This window comes from Coregonus lavaretus (genome assembly GCF_964263955.1).
Source record: "Coregonus lavaretus genome assembly, chromosome: 3".
Lineage (NCBI taxonomy): Eukaryota > Metazoa > Chordata > Actinopteri > Salmoniformes > Salmonidae > Coregonus > Coregonus lavaretus.
Genome location: NC_139990.1, coordinates 2,653,701 through 2,675,201, shown reverse-complemented (window position 1 = coordinate 2,675,201; position 21,501 = coordinate 2,653,701). Strand labels below are relative to the sequence as shown.

The window sequence follows — 21,501 nt, the reverse complement described above, 5'->3', positions numbered from 1 at the left end:
CCCCCACCACCACCACATCCACCACCTCCTCCACCACCACCACCACATCCACCACCTCCTCCTTCACCCCCACCACCACCACATCCACCACCTCCTCCACCACCACATCCACCACCTCCTCCTCCACCACCACCACATCCACCACCTCCTCCTCCACCACCACCACCACACCACCACCTCCTCCTCCTCCACCACCACCACCACTTCCACCACCACCACCACCTCCACCACCACCACCACCACATCCACCACCTCCTCCACCACCACCACATCCACCACATCCACCACCACCTCCACCACCTCCACCACCACCTCCTCCACCTCCACCACCACCTCCACCACCTCCTCCACCACCACATCCTCCACCTCCACCACCACCACCACCGCATCCACCTCCTCCACCATCACATCCACCACCTCCTCCACCATCACATCCACCACCTCCTCCACCACCACATCCACCACCTCTACCACCACCACCACCACCACATCCACCACCTCCTCCACCTACACCACCTCCTCCACCACCACCACCACATCCACCTCCTCCACCACCACATCCACCTCCTCCACCACCACCTCCATAGCCGCCGCATGATACGTGGTAGGAGAGAGAGAACAATGGTTCTTCTGCACAAAGACAACAGAGTGATCTCTTTCTGTAGTGCTCTATCTCTTCCTCCTCTCCCTGAAGTCAGCCAGCCTGCTGCTGGGTTTTCAAATGTCTCTTGTTTTTCTTTTTCTTTTTGAAGCCGAACCTGCCAATGGCAGAGCAGACCTAGCTGGTAATTGAAAAGGAAGTCTGGGACTGTGAGACGTTCGACATGGGTGGACTATTTCCGTTGCTTTTCCTGTGTAATTGAAACTTGAACGTACATACATACACACACACACAGACACACACACACACACACACACACATGCATCCTCGCACAAACACCACACACGTATGACTGTAAGTCGCTTTGGATAAAAGTGTCTGCTAAATGGCATATTATTATTATTATTATTATTATTATTACATGCATCCTCACCACACACATACACTCGCACACACCTCACACACACATGCACACACACACACACACATTCCCAAACCCCCTACCAGTCCCCACCAGTCCCAGCCACCTACCATCATGACTGGCAATAATGACATGTCACACACATGACTGCAGTCTATCTTGATTGGGCCTGATTACTGCAGTAGTAAACTGCTAAGAACATGTGCACAACTGGGTCCTAATTTATCAACCCTGCGTACATTTGTTACTAAATTCTGGCGTACGTGGAGATTCTAGGAGTTATTATTGGGATTTATCAAACTGTCGCACGCAACATATCCGCATATTTTCATTGATAAATCAGGCATTGTATTATTATTATTATTATTAATATTAATATCATTATTATTATTATTATTATTATTATTATTATTATTATTATTATTAGCCTAAAACCCTGCCTGGAAAACGCCCTCCATTCACTTTGTATGGTAACAAAATGCTCTCATTTGCTGTATAATTTGGAGATCTTGGAACTGGGCCGTGATAGTTCCTAAAAGAAAGCACGATGGAAAACGTGATCACATTTCTTTAGATGTGTGGGCAGAATGTTGCAGTGACAATTTACAAGTACACGTTACAGCCCACGCTTCTATGCAAAAGACACATTGTTATTCAATATTTTGTTTTATCAATAGATGATTGTGTTTCCATCTCCTGCCTTGGTATAGGCTCGGAGATTAAATAGGCTATGATAGCACAGCAGTACTGTAGCCTACGCATACTGTCGCATACTGTCACATACTGTCACATACTGTCGCATACTGTCGCATACTGTCACATACTGTCAAGGCTACAGGTCTATTTATTGTCCAGCATGCTCGGCTGTTGAATGAGCGATTGGTAAATGGTAGCCTACTATTTGTCGTGTAGCGGGAATAATTTAAACCAGTTATGTCAGAAAAGGAAAGACATGTCCTGCAATATGATTATGATTTAGGCCTATATAATAAAAGTAAAATAAACATATTAGACGACATGCTGCTATGCGATCTCCTTACCAACGACTAATGCATCTGTTTTATCACTAGGCCTACGCTTGAATGTTTTTATTGGTCTATCATTATTATAATTCCTGTCTCATCAAACACCTCCCATTTCCCCCCTCACGCATGGTTTGAGATTTGCATGGAGATACACACATTTTCCCATCACGTTAAACATTTATAAATACCGACCCCTGGAGGGAAAACTTGAGCACGCAAGGTTTAGAGTAATTTTTGTGCGCACACACCTTTGATAAATGAGGCCACCGGGAGCTCAAATGAACCAGAACGAGTATTTGTTCAACATACACTAGCTATCAGATGCATATTTCTCCCTGTGGATTTAGTGTTCTTCATACTCTTCTAAAATACCTACATGAACGTGTTCATGTGAATATGTAGTAGTGTTAGAGGCCTATAAAACGACACATTTGTTGTAGTTTCTCTTGCTATCTTTTATGTAAAACGTGTCTCTATTTGACTGAGTAGATTGCGTTGCCTGATCTATTGATTACAGTTCAGCAGACCGCTGTTGCAGGTTATTAATTGCAGGTTGAGCCACGCTCACATCGGACCGAGCTCCGCCGCTGCCTGCCGCAATCACTGAATAAAGGAATAATATTTCACGTGGAAGACGTTATTGTATCTAACCATGCCTCTGAGTGACTTGCTACGTGTGTACGGACCACACATTGTACTGTATTTACTTTTTTGGCATTGGCTCCGGTTACTGTTTATATGGTGGCCAAAAGTGCGTTTACAGAGACAAGGGAAAGAAGGTGCATGTTGCGGGAGACAAATAGGACTGCTATCAGCTCGAGCTGCGCTCAACCTGTAAACATTTACACTCCCCAGCTGTTTGGATGTGTCTGTGACTCTAGGCAACATGTGTGAGTAATTTGGCCGAGGGAATCAGGGTTTGGGACCTGAGCCTGGAGGGGGGAGAAAACACAAGGATGATGAAGGAACCTGTGTTTGGCTTGTAACACTAGAACAGAATAGGAAAATAATAAATAAATCAATCATGACATGCCTGTCAATTCCCGCCATGTGGCTACCACATAAATGCTCCTTGGGATTGGGAACATGTATGTTCAGGTGGGGTTCCAGGTTTCTTCTGTGTTAGAAGTCTACCATAGATTAACCCATACTTCGTAAGTCATTTTTATAATTTTTATAAGCAATCCACTAAGAAAATTATTCAAATTTTTGAGTAATGGATCATGGATTTCATTTGAACAAGTAATGATTTGTAATTGTTAGATAGATATAAATGTCAGATTAAGGATTGACACTTTCATTTTGTAATTGTGATTGAAATGTTAATTGTATTTTCACACATAAGAATAAGGAATGTTGAATAAGGAAATGTGTATACATTTGGGATTTCAGTTTTTAATCTGACAGGATGACAGCGTTGTTTTACCCAGCCTGCCTGGCGATTGGCACACAAGCGGCAGTGCAGAGCGTGAATTGTGTTCCGTGCTTCAAAATTGTCCAAGTGACTTTCCACCTGCTGAAAACATTTCTCCATGTCATTAAATTATTGACATCATTTTGACCGTGCTACCATCCCCTCATTCCTTTTCACTTGTTTTTATTTCCCTTGTGTCTATGATTAATGTCTGACGTCAAACATTAGAGTGAACAGGCATCAGCAAATGCAAGATCATGGAAGGCCTTCCGATAGCTCTCATCTGGATGGGAAAATTACCCTATAGGGAATTGGCTACTCACCAGAACGTTTGACTGATGCATTGTGAAATAAAGGTGAAATAAATTTTTAAAAACACCCGATGAATCAAGTACCCTTTCTCTGCCAAGAAAGCTCTCTGGCCTTCCAGACAAAATGATGTCCGCGGAAAAGCTTTCCATTCTAAATGTATCGGAAGAGCATTAGGAAGATTGTATTTTTCTGGCAGGTAGAACATGGCTCCCTGAAGTTAAATATCTGAAGTTAAATAAATGTCACTGATTCTATGAGGCCAAATGGCTTTTACAGGCGCCCTAATCTAGATCATGCCAGTGTATCTGCGGATCACATGCGAGCCAAGACCGCTTGTTCAATTCATACGTTCTGCACTTGATAAGGTCAGGCACTCCAATGATTCATTTAGAGATGATTGGTTTTCTGTACTTGCATTATGGGTCAACACATTGGTTATTTATTAGGCTTTTTTTTTTATATATTTAGGTTAAGGAGGGAGTAAAAAATAAAATACTTTCAATCTATCGAAGAGAAGACATTCGAAACAGTTTCCAAAATATGTATTTTTTTTAATTGCTTCCTACGCAATCAGTAGCACACATGAAGATTGTAGAATCAACATGAGGCTGCTAAAAAAGGTCTGGTCCTCAGCCTGTCATGGTGGTGCAGGTGATTAAAGGCTGATCTCTGTCTAGTGAAAGACAACCAGTGCTATCTTACTGGACTCATTAATCAGTCTAAAGTTAATTAGTGAGAGAATCAGCTGGGTTCTATTAATCACCGCCCAACCTGACCGTGACTGTGTGACTTATTTCTCCTCCTTTTTCTTCTCTCTTTCCTTTTACCCGTTTCTCACTTTCTTACTCTCTATCTTTTGATTTCATTTTCAGAGACGTCGAGGCTCGGGGGTGTTTTGTGCCAACTGCCTGACCACCAAGACCTCGCTGTGGAGGAAGAATGCCAACGGGGGATATGTGTGCAACGCGTGTGGCCTCTATCAGAAGCTCCACTCGGTAAGGCTGGGTGGGGGGGAGCTTGGAAAAACACAGGAGGGAGTATGTTTGTGTGTGTGTGTGTGCATGCGAGAAGGGGTAAGCTGCCACACCACACCACACCAGCCCACCCACTAAAATAAAATGGTGACCTTACCGTGAAATGCTTACTTACAAGCCCTTCACCAACAATGCAGTTTTAAGAAAATTAAAAATTAAAATAAAAAAATAATAATAATTACCGGTACCGAGTCAATGAAATTAGTCAATGAGGTTAGTCGAGGTAATTTGTATATGTAGGTAGGGGTAAAGTCACTGTGCATAGATAATCTATTTGTAAGTCGCTCTGGATAAGAGCATCTGCTAAATGACGTAAATGTAAATGTAATAATAAACAGCGAGTAAAAACAAAGGGGGTGGGAGGTTGATTAATTGTTCAGCAGTCTTATGGCTTGGGGGTAATAGATGTTAAGGAGCCTTTTGGACCTAGACTCGGCACTCCAGTACCGCTTGCCGTGCGGTAGCAGAGAGAACAGTCTATGACTTGGGTGACTGGAGTCTTTTGACAATTTTTTGGGCCTTCCTCTGACACCGCCTAGTATATCGGTCCTGGATGGCAGGAAGCTTGGTCCCAGTGATGTACTGGGCCGTACGCACTACCCTCTGTAGCGCCGAGCAGTAGCCATACCAGGTGGTGATGCAACCAGTCAGGATGATCTCGATGGTGCAGCTGTATAACTTTTTGAGGATCTGGGGACCCATGCCAAATCGTTTCAGTCTCCTGAGGGGGAAAAGGCATTGTCGTGCCGTCTTCACGACTTTCTTGTTGTGTTTGGACCATGATAGTTTGTTGGTGATGTGGATACCAAGGAACTTGAAACTCTCGACCCGCTCCACTACAGCGGCGTCGATGTGAATTGGGGTGTGCTTTTCCTGTAGTCCACAATCATCTCCTTTGTCTTGCTCACGTTGAGGGAGAGGTTGTTGTCCTGGCACCACATTGCCAGGTCTCGGACGTCCTCCCTATAGGCTGTCTCATCGTTGTCGGTGATCAGGCCTACCACCGTTGTGTCGTCAGCAAACTTAATGATGGTGTTGGAGTCGTGCTTGGCCACGCAGTTGTGGGTCAACAGAGAGTACAGGAGGGGACTAAGCACGCACCACTGAGGTGTCCGCGTGTTGAGGATCAGTGTGGCAGATGTGTTGTTGCCTACCCTTACCACCTGGGGGCGGCCCGTCAGGAAGTCCAGGATCCAGTTGCTGAGGGAGGTATTCAGTCCCAGGCTCCTTAGCTTAGTGATGAGCTTTGTGGGCACTATGGTGCTGTCGTCAATGAACAGCATTTTCACATAGGTGTTCCTTTTGTCCAGTTGGGAAAGGGCAGTGTGGAGTGCGATTGAGATTGCATCATCTGTGGATCTGTTCGGGTGGTATGCGAATTGGAGTGGGTCTAGGGTTTCAGGGATGATGGTGTTGATGTGAGCAATTACAAGCCTTTCAAAGCACTTCATGGCTACCCACGTGAGTGCTATGGGGCGGTAGTCATTTAGGCAGGTTACCTTCGCTTTATCTGGCTCAGGGACTATGTTGGTCTGCTTGAAACATGTAGGTATTACAGACTTGGTCAGGGAGAGGTTGAAAATGTATGTGAAGACACTTGCCAGTTGGTTAGCGCATGCTTGGAGTACACATTCTGGTAATCCGTATGGCCCCGCAGCCTTGTGAATGTTGAATAGTTTAAAGGTCTTGCTCACATCGGCTACGGAGAGCATGATCACACAGTCGTCCGGAACAGCTGGTGCTCTCATGCATGCTTAAGTGTTGCTTGCGTCGAAGCGAGCATAAAAGGCATTTAGCCCGTCTGGTAGGCTCACGTCACTGGGCAGCTCACGGCTGGATTACCGTTTGTAGTCCGTAATAGTTTGCAAGCCCTGCCACATCCGATGAGGGTCAGAGCTGGTGTAGTAGGAATCAATCTTTGCCTGTTTGATGGTTTGTCTGAGGGCATAGCAGGATTTCTTATAAGCGTCCGGATTAGTGTCCCGCTCCTTGAAAGCGGAAGCTCTAGCCTTTAGCTCGGTGCGGATGTTGCCTGTAATCCATGGCTTCTGGTTGGGATATGTATGTACGGTCACTGTGGGAACGACGTCGTTGATGCACTTATTGATGAAGCCGGTGACTGAGGTGGTATACTCCTCAATGCCATTGGATGAATCCCGGAACATATTCCAGTCTGTGCTAGCAAAACAGTCCTGTAGCGTAGCAACCGCGTCATCTGACCATCTGTATTGAGCGAGTCACTGGTACTTCCTGCATTCGTTTTTGCTTGTAAGCAGGAATCAGGAGGATAGAATTATGGTCAGATTTGCCAAATGGAGGGCAAGGGAGAGCTTTGTACGCGTCTCTGTGTGTGGAGTAAAGGTGGTCTAGAGTTTTTCCTCTGGTTGCCCATGTGACATGCTGGTAGAAATTAGGTAAAACTGATTTAAGTTTGCCTGCATAACAGTCCTGCTTCTGGATGAGCATTTTCTTGTTCGCTTATGGCCTTATACAGCTTGTTGAGTGCGGTCTTAGTGCCAGCGTCGGTTTGTGGTGGTAAATAGACGGCTACGAAAAATATAAATGAAAACTCTCTTGGTAGATAGTGTGGTCTACAGCTTATCATGAGGTACTCTACCTCAGGCGAGCAATACCTCGAGACTACCTTAATATTAGACATCGCGCACCAGCTGTTGTTGACAAATAGACACAATATATTGTTTCGAACTGAGCTCATCCAGTTTATTCTCCAGTGATTGCACGTTGGCCAATAGAACGGATGGTAGAGGCGGGATACCCACTCGCTGACAAACTCTCACAAGGCACCCTGATCTGCGCCCCTTGTATTTCCTTATCTTCTTCATGCGAATGACGGGGATTTGGGCCTTGTCTGGGAGCAACATTATATCCTTCGCGTCAGACTCATTAAAGAAAAAACCTTCATCCAGTTCAAGGTGAGTAATCGCTGTTCTGATATCCAGAAGCTATTTTCGGTCATAAGAGACGACAGCATCAACTTTATGTACAAAATAAGTTACAAACAATGCGAAAAAAAAAACACAAAATAGCACAGTTGGTTAGGAGCACGTAAAACGGCAACCATCCCCTCCGACGCCATTCCCTCATAAGTGTTATCAGGACACTGTTGCTGTTCCACCCCTCTTCCTCCCTGGGTGACTGGTGCGCCTCTCAGGGCCTGGGGGAGGATGGGGTAAGTGGTGCAACTGTGCCACTTACAGTGGGGAAAAAAGGATTTAGTCAGCCACCAATTGTGCAAGTTCTCCCACTTAAAAAGATGAGAGAGGCCTGTCATTTTCATCATAGGTACACGTCAACTATGACAGACAAATTGTGGGGAAAAAATCCAGAAAATCACATTGTAGGATTTTTAATGAATTTATTTGCAAATTAGGGTGGAAAATAAGTATTTGGTCACCTACAAACAAGCAAGATTTCTGGCTCTCACAGACCTGTAACTTCTTCTTTAAGAGGCTCCTCTGTCCTCCACTCGTTACCTGTATTAATGGCACCTGTTTGAACTTGTTATCAGTATAAAAGACACCTGTCCACAACCTCAAACAGTCACACTCCAAACTCCACTATGCCCAAGACCAAAGAGCTGTCAAAGGACACCAGAAACAAAATTGTAGACCTGCACCAGGCTGGGAAGACTGAATCTGCAATAGGTAAGCAGCTTGGTTTGAAGAAATCAACTGTGGGAGCAATTATTAGGAAATGGAAGACATACAAGACCACTGATAATCTCCCTCGATCTGGGGCTCCACGCAAGATCTCACCCCGTGGGTTCAAAATGATCACAAGAACGGTGAGCAAAAATCCCAGAACCACACGGGGGGACCTAGTGAATGACCTGCAGAGAGCTGGGACCAAAGTAACAAAGCCTACCATCAGTAACACACTACGCCGCCAGGGACTCAAATCCTGCAGTGCAAGACATGTCCCCCTGCTTAAGCCAGTACATGTCCAGGCCCGTCTGAAGTTTGCTAGAGTGCATTTGGATGATCCAGAAGAGGATTGGGAGAATGTCATATGGTCAGATGAAACCAAAATATAACTTTTTGGTAAAAACTCAACTCGTCGTGTTTGGAGGACAAAGAATGCTGAGTTGCATCCAAAGAACACCATACTTACTGTGAAGCATGGGGGTGGAAACATCATGCTTTGGGGCTGTTTTTCTGCAAAGGGACCAGGACGACTGATCCGTGTAAAGGAAAGAATGAATGGGGCCATGTATCGTGAGATTTTGAGTGAAATCCTCCTTCCATCAGCAAGGGCATTGAAGATGAAACGTGGCTGGGTCTTTCAGCATGACAATGATCCCAAACACACCACCCGGGCAACGAAGGAGTGGCTTCGTAATAAGCATTTCAAGGTCCTGGAGTGGCCTAGCCAGTCTCCAGATCTCAACCCCATAGAAAATCTTTGGAGGGAGTTGAAAGTCCGTGTTGCCCAGCGACAGCCCCAAAACATCACTGCTCTAGAGTAGATCTGCATGGAGGAATGGGCCAAAATACCAGCAACAGTGTGTGAAAACCTTGTGAAGACTTACAGAAAACGTTTGACCTGTGTCATTGCCAACAAAGGGTATATAACAAAGTATTGAGAAACTTTTGTTATTGACCAAATACTTATTTTCCACCATAATTTGCAAATAAATTCATTAAAAATCCTACAATGTGATTTTCTGGATTTTTTTTTCTCATTTTGTCTGTCATAGTTGACGTGTACCTATGATGAAAATTACAGGCCTCTCTCATCTTTTTAAGTGGGAGAACTTGCACAATTGGTGGCTGACTAAATACATTTTTTCCCCACTGTAGCTCTGCTATTGGTGATCTGGTAGTAACCCTGCCTCTGTCTAGAATTCCCTAGCTACCCACAGATCCAAAAGCACCTGACTCTAAAGGGGGCCCAAAAGCTGAAACCTCACTAAAGTTCACACATGCTCCTCTCACAGACATGCAGGCTTTACCCATCACACATTTATCAGTGGAGGAAGCGGAGGACCATCCTATTCAGTGAATAAAAAATAGAAATAGTGAAACAAAAAAAGTATTTTTTTAGATACATTCCGGAGGATGTCCTCCAGCCAATCAGAGCTGTTGCAGCATGAACTGGCATGTTGTCCACTCAATCAAAGGATCAGAGAATTAATCTAACACTGAACGCATAAGCTACAGCTTGCTAGCACTGCAGTGCATAAAATGTGGTGAGTAGTTGACTCAAAGAGAGAGAAAGACAATAGTTAAACAGTTTTGAACAAATGAATTCCTTCAAACATTTAATTCATGAGAGCGAGAGAGCGCACTAGCTATATTTTGTTGTATTTTCTTCTTCTTAGTTTACCTTTCACTTACTTAGCTAGCTAATGGAACTAATTTAGACTACTCAACAACCTGACTCAAACAGAGAGGAATGCTGTTTATTTTAACTAGGTGGCTAAGGCTATCCAACAGTTGTAGTTTGTTGATGATAATGTTACTATGGTGACAACGATGTAGGCTGTGTAGCGGTTAGCGGTTATGGTATGAATGTTTGCCTTGGAGAGTTTCTTTTTGCCTGGTCACAGACAGCGAAGGGAAAAGGTGAGAGGAGGAGAGCGCGTAGATGCTAGAAGGAATTCTACAACGAGCAAAGTCATGATGCTGTATGTGGCTGCTATGTGATGTATTCATTCCGCCGATTCTGTTGCAAAACGTTTCTCAAACAGAAGCAAATGGAACGAAATGGGATGGACCTACCTGAATTTGTCCGGTAGAAACTCTCGTTTTAGCTTTGCAACTTTTTGGACTAATGATTACACCGCAGGTCAGCTAGATACAGGCAAGAGTGTGCATGGCGGTATTGAATGTGTTACTGTCTGTCACCATTACTCCAATTTGTCTTTCGACCTGTGCACCTACGTTGTAAACTTTAATTCATAGGCTAGGTTGTAGCAACCTCATGATGGGTACAGGGAAAATTTTAGTATCATGTAGTAGCCTAAACCTATCGATGTTATATTGAGCTGTTCTCAAACGGCACCAACCGCCACTGACCTGTATGATAGATCTAGTCTCTCTCTCTCTCTCTCTCTCTCTCTCTCTCTCTCTCTCTCTCTCTCTCTCTCTCTCTCTCTCTCTCTCTCTCTCTCTCTCTCTCTCTCTCTCTCTCTCTCTCTCTCTCTTTCTCTAGCTCTCTCTCTGTTTTTCTTTCTCTCAATTCAATTCAATTTCAATTTAAAGGCTTTATTGGCATGGGAAGCAGACAGTGGGGGAAAAAGTATTTAGTCAGCCACCAATTGTGCAAGTTCTCCCACTTAAAAAGATGAGAGAGGCCTGTAATTTTCATCATAGGTACACGTCAACTATGACAGACAAAATGAGGGAAAAAAATCCAGAAAATCACATTGTAATGAATTTATTAGCAAATTATGGTGGAAAATAAGTATTTGGTCAATAACAAAAGTTTCTCAATACTTTGTTACATACCCTTTGTTGGCAATGACACAGGTCAAACGTTTTCTGTAAGTCTTCACAAGGTTTTCACACACTGTTGCTGGTATTTTGGCCCATTCCTCCATGCAGATCTCCTCTAGAACAGTGATGTTTTGGGGCTGTCGCTGGGCAACACAGACTTTCAACTCCCTCCAAAGATTTTCTATGGGGTTGAGATCTGGAGACTGGCTAGGCCACTCCAGGACCCTGAAATGCTTCTTACGAAGCCACTCCTTCGTTGCCCGGGCAGTGTGTTTGGGATCATTGTCATGCTGAAAGACCCAGCCACGTTTCATCTTCAATGCCCTTATGATGGAAGGAGGTTTTCACTCAAAATCTCACGATACATGGCCCCATTCATTCTTTCCTTTACACGGATCAGTCGTCCTGGTCCCTTTGCAGAAAAACAGCCCCAAAGCATGATGTTTCCACCCCCATGCTTCACAGTAGGTATGGTGTTCTTTGGATGCAACTCAGCATTCTTTGTCCTCCAAACACGACGAGTTGAGTTTTTACCAAAAAGTTCTATTTTGGTTTCATCTGACCATATGACATTCTCCCAATCCTCTTCTGGATCATCCAAATGCACTCTAGCAAACTTCAGACGGGCCTGGACATGTACTGGCTTAAGCAGGGGGACACGTCTGGCACTGCAGGATTTGAGTCCCTGGCGGCGTAGTGTGTTACTGATGGTAGGCTTTGTTACTTTGGTCCCAGCTCTCTGCAGGTCATTCACTAGGTCCCCTCGTGTGGTTCTGGGATTTTTGCTCACCGTTCTTGTGATCATTTTGATCCCACGGGGTGAAATCTTGCGTGGAGCCCCAGATCGAGGGAGATTATCAGTGGTCTTGTATGTCTTCCATTTCCTAATAATTGCTCCCACAGTTGATTTCTTCAAACCAAGCTGCTTACCTATTGCAGATTCAGTCTTCCCAGCCTGGTGCAGTTCTACAATTTTGTTTCTGGTGTCCTTTGACAGCTCTTTGGTCTTGGCCATAGTGGAGTTTGGAGTGTGACTGTTTGAGGTTGTGGACAGGTGTCTTTTATACTGATAACAAGTTCAAACAGGTGCCATTAATACAGGTAATGAGTGGAGGACAGAGGAGCCTCTTAAAGAAGAAGTTACAGGTCTGTGAGAGCCAGAAATCTTGCTTGTTTGTAGGTGACCAAATACCTATTTTCCACCATAATTTGCAAATAAATTCATTAAAAATCCTACAATGTGATTTTCTGGAGAAAAAAACATCTCAATTTGTCTGTCATAGTTGACGTGTACCTATGATGAAAATTACAGGCCTCTCTCATCTTTTTAAGTGGGAGAACTTGCACAATTGGTGGCTGACTAAATACTTTTTTTCCCCACTGTATGTTAACATTGCCAAAGCAAGTGAAGTAGATAATAAACAAAAGTGAAATAAACAATCAAAATTAACAGTAAACATTACACTCACAAAATTTCCAAAAGAATAAAGACATTTCAAATGTCATATTATGTGCAAATAGTTAAAGTACAAAAGGGAAAATAAATAGACATTAATTTGGGTTATATTTACAATGGTGATTGTTCTTCACTGGTTGCCCTTTTCTTGTGGCAACAGGTCACAAATCTTGCTGCTATGATGGCACACTGTGGTATTTCACCCAATAGATATGGGAGTTTATCAAAATTGGGTTTGTTTTCAAATTCTTTGTTGATCTGTGTAATCTGAGGGAAATATGTGTCTCTAATATGGTCATACATTTGGCAGGAGGTTAGGAAGTGCGGCTCAGTTTCCACCTTATTTCGTGGGCAGTGTGCACATAGCCTGTCTTCTCTTGAGAGCCAGATCTGCCTACAGCGGCCTTTCTCAATAGCAAGGCTATGCTCACTTAGTCTATATATAGTCAAAGCTTTCCTTAAGTTTGGGTCAGTCACAGTGGTCAGATATCCTGCCACTTTGTACACTCTGTTTAGGGCCAAATAGCATTCTAGTTTGCTCTGTTTTTTTGTTAATTCTTTCCAATGTGTCAAGTAGTTATCTTTTTGTTTTTTCATGATTTGGTTGGGTCTAATTGTCTCTCTGCTCTCAGCTCTCTCTCTCTCTCTCTCTCTCTCTCTCTCTCTCTCTCTCTCTCTCTCTCTCTCTGTCTCTCTCTCTGTCTCGCTCTCTCTTTCTCTCTCTCTCTTTCTCTCTCTCTGTCTGTCTCTCTCTCTCTCTACATCTCTCTCTCGCTCTATCTCTCTCTCTTTTTTTCTCTCTCTCTCTCTCCCTCTCTACATCTCTCTCTCTCTTTCTCTCTCTCTCTCTCTCTCTCTCTCTCTCTCTCGCTCTCTCTCTCTTCCCCTCTCCCCCCTCTCTCTCTCTCTCTCAATTTCAATTAATTTCAATTTAAGGGCTTTATTTGCATGGGAAAAATACGTTAACATTGCCAAAGCAAGTGAAGTAGATAATTAACAAAAGTGAAATAAACAATAAAAAGTGAACAGTAAATATTACACTCACACAAGTTCCAAAATAATAAATACATTTCAAATGTCATATTATGTATATATGCAGTGTTGTAACGATGTAAAAATAGTTAAAGTACAAAAGGGAAAATAAATAAACATAAATATGGGTTGTATTTACAATAGTGTTTGTTCTTCACTGGTTGCCCTTTTCTTGTGGCAACAGGTCACAAATATTGCTGCTGTGATGGCACACTGTGCGATATCACCCAATAGGTATGGGAGTTTATCAAAATTTGATTTGTTTTCAAATTCTTTGTGGGTCTATGTAATCTGAGGGAAATATGTGTCTCTAATATGGTCATACATTTGGCAGGAGGTTAGGAAGACTGTACATAGTCAAAGATTTCCTTAGTTTTGGGTCAGTCACAGTGGTCAGGTATTCTGCCACTGTGTACTCTCTGTTTAAGGCCAAATAACATTCTAGTTTGCTCCGTAACAGTAGCGAGGCTATATACAGGAGGTACCGGTACAGAGTCAATGTACGGTACCTCCTGGTTGGGTCTAATTGTGTTGCTGTCCTGTGGCTCTGTGGGGTCTGTTTGTGGTTGTGAACAGAGCCCCAGGACCAGCTTACTTAGGGGACTCTTCTCCAGGTTTCTGCTTTGTTATGGAAGGTTTGGGAATCACTTTCTTTTAGGTGGTTGTAGAATTTAACGGCTCTTTTCTGGATTTTGAAAATGTGCGACTATCGTCCTAATTCTGCTCTGCATGCATTATTTGGTGTTTTACCTTGTACACGGATGATGTTTTTTGTAGAATTCTGCATGCAGAGTCTCAATTTGGTGTTTGCCCCATTTTGTGAATTCTTGGTTGGTGAGCGGACCCCAGACCTCACAACCACGAAGGGAAATGGGTTCTATAACTAATTCAAGTATTTTTTGCCAGATCCTAATTGGGATGTCGAATTTTATGTTCCTTTTGATGGTGTAGAAGGCCCTTCTTGCCTTGTCTCTCAGATCGTTCACAGCTTTGTGGAAGTTACCTGTTGTGCTGATGTTTAGGCCGAGGTAGGTATCCATTTTTGTGTGCTCTAGGGCAACGGTGTCAAGATGGAATTTGTATTTGTGGTCCTGGCAACTGGACCTTTTTTGGAACACCATTATTTTTGTCTTATGGAGATTTACTATCAGGGCCCAGGTCTGACATAATCTGTGCAGAAGATCTAGGTGCTGCTGTAGGCCGTCCTTAGTTGGGGACAGAAGCACCAGATCGTCAGCAAACAGTAGACATTTGAATTCTAGTAGGGTGAAGCCGGGTGCTGCAGACTGTTATAGTGCCCTTGCCAATTTGTTGATATGTACGTTGAAAAGGGTGGGCCTCAAGCTGCATCCCTGTCTCACCCCACGGCCCTGTGGAAAGAAATGTGTGTTTTTTGCCAATTTTAACCGCACACTTGTTGTTTGTGTATAAAGATGTTATAATGTTTTTCCCTCAACATCGCTTTCCATCAATTTGTATAGCAAACTCTCATGCCAAATTGAGTCAAAAGCGTTTTTGAAATCAACAAAGCATGAGAAGTCTTTGCCTTTGTTTTGTTTGTTTGTCAATTAGGGTGTGCAGGGTGAATAAGTGGTCTGTTGTACGGTAATTTGATAAGAAGCCAATTTGAAATTTGATCAGTACATTATTTTTACTCTCTTGCCCTCTCTCCCAATCCGTTCACACATTCACTCAGTCAAAGGGTGTGACCTCGCTCTCTCTCTCTCTCTCTCTCTCTCTCTCTCTCTCTCTCTCTCTCTCTCTCTCTCCCTCTCTCTTTCTCTCTCGCTATATCTCTCCATGTCTCTCTCTCTCTTGCCCCATCTCCCAATCCGTTCACTCATTCACTCAGTGAAAGGCTGTGACCTCGCACTCTCTCGCTCTCCCTTGCTCTCCCGCTCGCTCGCTCTCCTATCTCTCTCTCTGTCTCTCTCTCTCCTCTCACTCTCTCTTTCTCTCTCTCTCTCTCTCTCTCTCTCTCTCTCGCTGTATCTCTCTCTCTCTCTCTCGCTGTATTTCTCTATGTCTTTCTCTCTCTCGTTCTCTCTCCCCATCCGTTCACACATTACCTCAGTCAAAGGCTGTGACTTCACTTTGTGGTGACACTGATGCAGAAAGAAGTATAATGGGAATGTAACATGGGAACGTAATGATCATAATGACGTACAGTAGATATGCCTCTATCCATGGGAATGAAACATGGGAACTTATGAGCATAATGATGTACAGTACATATGCCTCTATCCATGGGAATCTAACATGGGAACTTATGATCATAATGATGTACAGTAGATATGCCTTTATCCATGGGAATGTAACATGGGAACTTATGATCATAATGATGTACAGTAGATATGCCTCTATCCATGGGAATGTAACATGGGAACTTATGATCATAATGATGTACAGTAGATATGCCTCTCCATTTGGGGTTGTGCTCAGTGGAATTTGTCATTGTTTGACTTTAGTAAAACGAGTTTGACTTTAGTAAAACGAGTTTGACTTTAGTAAAATGATGGAAAGTATTTTTTTTGTCTCTGTGGACTTGTAATTGAGGATGAGATGGCTCAATAGTTTAGATTTAATGTATAGGTAATGTATAGATGTTCATGGTGTTACAGACTTTATCATGTTATTCTGAAATAGGTCAACGTACTCAATCATTGAAGGTTTTTACAACTGGATTTAGTTCACAGGTCTTCACTACACTTCTTTCAGAATTCAATTTTTGTTTTGAATACACAAGCTGTAGATTTATTTATTAAACCACCATGGGCTGGAACTTTCCAAGATGAACTTCTCAATGCTCTTTGAAATTAAATAGTGTCTGGGCAAACATATGGGTAGGCAAATGTGACATCATGTGAGGAATTACCCCACGAAACAAGAAGGCCTTTGTCTACGTACTTCACTAATTTTTATGTTTAATCTCAGTAATTCAGTTACGACTGGGGTAGAGTCCACAAAGTCCGCCAGTCCTTTTAAGCCCAGTGTGTAGTGTTCTAGGCCGTGTTGCCTGGCCTGAAGGTGACTGGGGCCAACTGCCTGGGTGGCGGGGGGATCTACACAGGAGGCTCCCTCAGTCAGTGTGGTCGACTGGGCCAGAGAGAGAGCGACAAGCTCCAGAGAGCCCTGCTACAAGAGGCCCTTTCACTGGCCAGGCCACCTGGTGGTCTAAACCAGCTCCAGACCAGCAGACCAGGCCTACCACAATCAGAGAGAGAAAGAGAGAGAGAAAAAGACAGAGAGAGACAGAGGGAGGGAGGGAGGGATAAATATTCAGAGAGAGAGAGAGAGAGACGTAGAGAGAGAGAGAGGGAGGGGGGGAGGGAGGGAGGGAGGGAGGGAGGGAGGGAGGGAGGGAGGGAGAGACAGGCTCCAGAGAGCCCTGCTACAAGAGGCCCTTTCACTGGCCAGGCCACCTGGTGGTCTAAACCAGCTCCAGACCAACAGACCAGGCCTACCACAATCAGAGAGAGAGAGAGACAGTGCCACAACCCAATAATATTTCCCATTTAGTTTTGGCTTTCATACCATGTCATGTGTCTTCTCAGTCATGTTGAGACTGGTCTACTACTATTGCTTTAATGTATTGTCATTCTCATTAATATTGTTGTTGTAGTTGCTGTTAATGGTAATCCCATTTCCACTACTACTATTATTATTGATGCCTTATTGCTGTTGTCCCACCAATTTGTGTTTTATGTATACTTTGACAATGTACAGTAATTTAACTTGCCATGTCAATAAAGTCTACTGAATTGAATTGAAGAGAGAGAGAGAGAGAGAGAGAGAGAGAGAGAGAGAGAGAGAGATTTTCCTAAAATCACACACTCCCCTGACTCTTATAATAATAAAAAAATAATATGCCATTTAGCAGACGCTTTTATCCAAAGTGATTTACAGTCATGTGTACATACATTTTTACGTATGGGTGGTCCCGGGGATCGAACCCACTACCCTGGCGTTACAAGCGCCGTGCTCTACCAGCTGAGCTACAATGGCACCCTCTTGGTATGTTAGATACTGTAGAACCTCACTCACTGTAGACTTCCTGTAGGTAGCTCAACACAGCTGGGGTTTTGTGTTATGAAAGACTGTGTGTCTCTGTGTATCATATCTCACGTATAAGTAACACATGCAAATTATAAAACATGGCATTGATTGAAAAACTTCTGATAACTGATACAGATTAGTAGTTATTATATAACAATACAGGATCTCTTTTGTCGCTGAGAATTTTCTTGCACAGCAGACATGCAAATTTATAGTGTAATTGAGTTTTAAGAAGGCTTCTAAAGTTTGTAATTTCCACTTTGAAATTTCAGACTTGATTGTTCCTCCCTACAAAAATGTCCATTAATTATAATCCACATAATAACATCCTGTAGGTTCATGCTCTACAACATTCGGAGAGTACGACCCTGCCTTACACAGGAAGCGGCACAGGTCCTAATCCAGGCACTTGTCATCTCCCGTCAGGATTACTGCAACTCGCTGTTGGCTGGGCTCCCTGCCTGTGCCATTAAACCCCTACAACTCATCCAGAATGCCGCAGCCCGTCTGGTGTTCAACCTTCCCAAGTTCTCTCACGTCACCCCGCTCCTCCGCACACTCCACTGGCTTCCAGTTGAAGCTCGCATCTGCTACAAGACCATGGTGCTTGCCTACGGAGCTGTGAGGGGAACGGCACCTCCGTAACTTCAGGCTCTGATCAGTCCCTACACCCAAATGAGGGCATTGCGTTCATCCACCTCTGGCCTGCTGGCTCCCCTACCTCTGCGGAAGCACAGTTCCCGCTCAGCCCAGTCAAAACTGTTCGCTGCTCTGGCACCCCAATGGTGGAACAAGCTCCCTCACGACGCCAGGACAGCGGAGTCACTCACCACCTTCCGGAGACATTTGAAACCGCACCACTTTAAGGAATACCTGGGATAGGATAAAGTAATCCTTCTACCCCCCCCCTTACCCCACCCCACCCTCCCAAAAAAACTTAAAAACTTTGTAAAGTGGTTATCCCACTGGCTATAAGGTGAATGCACCAATTTGTAAGTCGCTCTGGATAAGAGCGTCTGCTAAATGACGTAAATGTAAAAATGTAATAATTCACATTTCTGTTTCTGCTGGATTATATTCCTGCTGTAGCAAACTGGCTCAAATTAAGATCTGATATCTGTATATATTATGTTTGTGCACCAGGGGAATTTCATATATTTATTATCCTTTGCTCTTATGATTCACTATGAAGTTGGTGTTATAGCGATCCACCTTTAGACATGTTGAAAAGTGGTTGACGCCACTCTGGTCAAAAGTAGTGCACTATATAGGGAATGGGGTGCCATTGGGGACGCAACTCAGTGATCATCTATTACTCTGGTCTCTGTGCTCATATTGACCTGCAGGTGTGCTTGTTATGTATTGCTAGTTGTTACTCCTCCTAGCTACTTGTTGATGAGGAGATATACTCTGCCATCAGGTTGAGTTGTATACCTGACACGATACATGCTCCACTAGCTGCTAATAAATGACTTGGAGAGGATTCAATTAAATTACTTGGAGAGGAGAGGAATCTAATAAATGACTTGGAGAGGAGAGGGTTCTAATAAATGACTTGGAGAGAAGAGGATTCTAATAAATGACTTGGAGAGGATTCTAATAAATGACTTGGAGAGAAGAGGGTTCTAATAAATGACTTGGAGAGGAGAGGATTCTAATAAATGACTTGGAGAGAAGAGGATTCTAATAAATGACTTGGAGAGAAGAGGATTCTAATAAATGACTTGGAGAGGAGAGGATTCTAATAAATTACTTGGAGAGAAGAGGATTCTAATAAATGACTTGGAGAGAAGAGGATTCTAATAAATGACTTGGAGAGAAGAGGATTCTAATAAATGACTTGGAGAGAAGAGGATTCTAATAAATGACTTGGAGAGGAGATTCTAATAAATGACTTGGAGAGGAGAGGATTCTAATAAATGACTTGGAGAGGAGAGGATTCTAATACATGACTTGGAGAGGAGAGGATTCTAATAAATGACTTGGAGAGGAGAGGATTCTAATAAATGATTTGGAGAGAAGAGGATTCTAATAAATGACTTGGAGAGGAGAGGATTCTAATAAATGACTTGGAGAGGAGAGGGTTTTAATAAATGACTTGGAGAGAAGAGGATTCTAATAAATGACTTGGAGAGGAGATGCATCTAATAAATGACTTGGAAAGTATCCTAATAAATGACTTGGTGAGGAGAGGATTCTAATAAATGACTTGGAGAGGGTTCTAATAAAATACTTGGAGAGGATTCTAATAAATGACTTGGAGAGAAGAGGATTCTAATAAATGACTTGGAGAGGAGAGGATTCTAATAAATGACTTGGAGAGGAGAGGATTCTAATAAATGAATTGGAGAGGAGAGGATTCTAATAGATGACTTGGAGAGGAGATTAATCTAATAAATGACTTGGAGAGGATTCTAATAAATGACTTGGAGAGGAGAGGATTCTAATAAATGACTTGGAGAGGAGAGGATTCTAATAAATGACTTGGAGAGGAGAGGATTCTAATAAATGACTTGGAGAGGAGAGTATTCTAATAAATGACTTGGAGAGGATTCTAATAAATGACTTGCAGAGAAGATGATTCTAATAAATGACTTGGAGAGGATTCTAATAAATGACTTGGAGAGGAGATTCTAATGAATGACTTGGAGAGGAGAGGATTCTAATAAATGACTTGGAGAGGAATCTAATAAATGACTTGGAGAGGAGATGATTCTAATAAATGACTTGGAGAGGATAGGATTCTAATAAATGATTTGGAGAGAAGAGGATTCTAATAAATGACTTGGAGAGGAGAGGATTCTAATAAATGACTTGGAGAGGAAAGGATTCTAATAAATGACTTGGAGAGAAGAGGATTCTAATAAATGACTTGGAGAGGTGATTAATCTAATAAATGACTTGGAAAGTATCCTAATAAATGACTTGGAGAGGAGAGGATTGTAATAAATGACTTGGAGAGGATTCTAATAAATGACTTGGAGAGAAGAGGATTCTAATAAATGACTTGGAGAGGAGAGGATTCTAATAAATGACTTGGAGAGGAGAGGATTCTAATAAATGAATTGGAGAGGAGAGGATTCTAATAGATGACTTGGAGAGGAGATGAATCTAATAAATGACTTGGAGAGGATTCTAATAAATGACTTGGAGAGGAGAGGATTCTAATAAATGACTTGGGGAGGATTCTAATAAATGACTTGGAGATGATTCTAATAAATGACTTGGAGAGAAGAGGATTCTAATAAATGACTTGGAGAGGATTCTAATAAATGACTTGGAGAGGATTCTAATAAATGACTTGGAGAGAAGAGGGTTCTAATAAATGACTTGGAGAGGAGAGGATTCTAATAAATGACTTGGAGAGAAGAGGATTCTAATAAATGACTTGGAGAGGAGAGGATTGTAATAAATGACTTGGAGAGGAGAGGATTGTAATAAATGACTTTGAGAGGAAAGGATTCTAATAAATGACTTGGAGAGGAGAGGATTCTAATACATGACTTGGAGAGGAGAGGATTCTAATAAATGACTTGGAGAGGAGAGGATTCTAATAAATGATTTGGAGAGAAGAGGATTCTAATAAATGACTTGGAGAGGAGAGGATTCTAATAAATGACTTGGAGAGGAGAGGGTTTTAATAAATGACTTGGAGAGAAGAGGATTCTAATAAATGACTTGGAGAGGAGATG

At 42.9% G+C, this 21,501-nt stretch overlaps 2 protein-coding genes across 3 annotated transcripts in view; both read left to right on the top strand.

The window, feature by feature from the left end:
• The window catches only part of LOC311125099 (focal adhesion kinase 1-like), a gene marked incomplete at its 5' end in the record, with an annotated part of 1,344,976 nt that overhangs the window by 366,129 nt on the left and 957,346 nt on the right, over positions 1–21,501 (top strand). The gene's annotated exons all lie outside the window — the stretch shown is intronic.
• Positions 4,376–21,501, top strand: part of LOC311117955 (zinc finger transcription factor Trps1-like) — a gene marked incomplete at its 5' end in the record, with an annotated part of 29,181 nt that continues 12,055 nt past the window's right edge. The window contains 2 exons of the mRNA XM_084157583.1: positions 4,376–4,393; positions 4,646–4,768. Coding sequence (XP_084013709.1) covers positions 4,376–4,393; positions 4,646–4,768 — 141 coding nt within the window. The remainder of the gene's footprint in view (positions 4,394–4,645; positions 4,769–21,501) is intronic.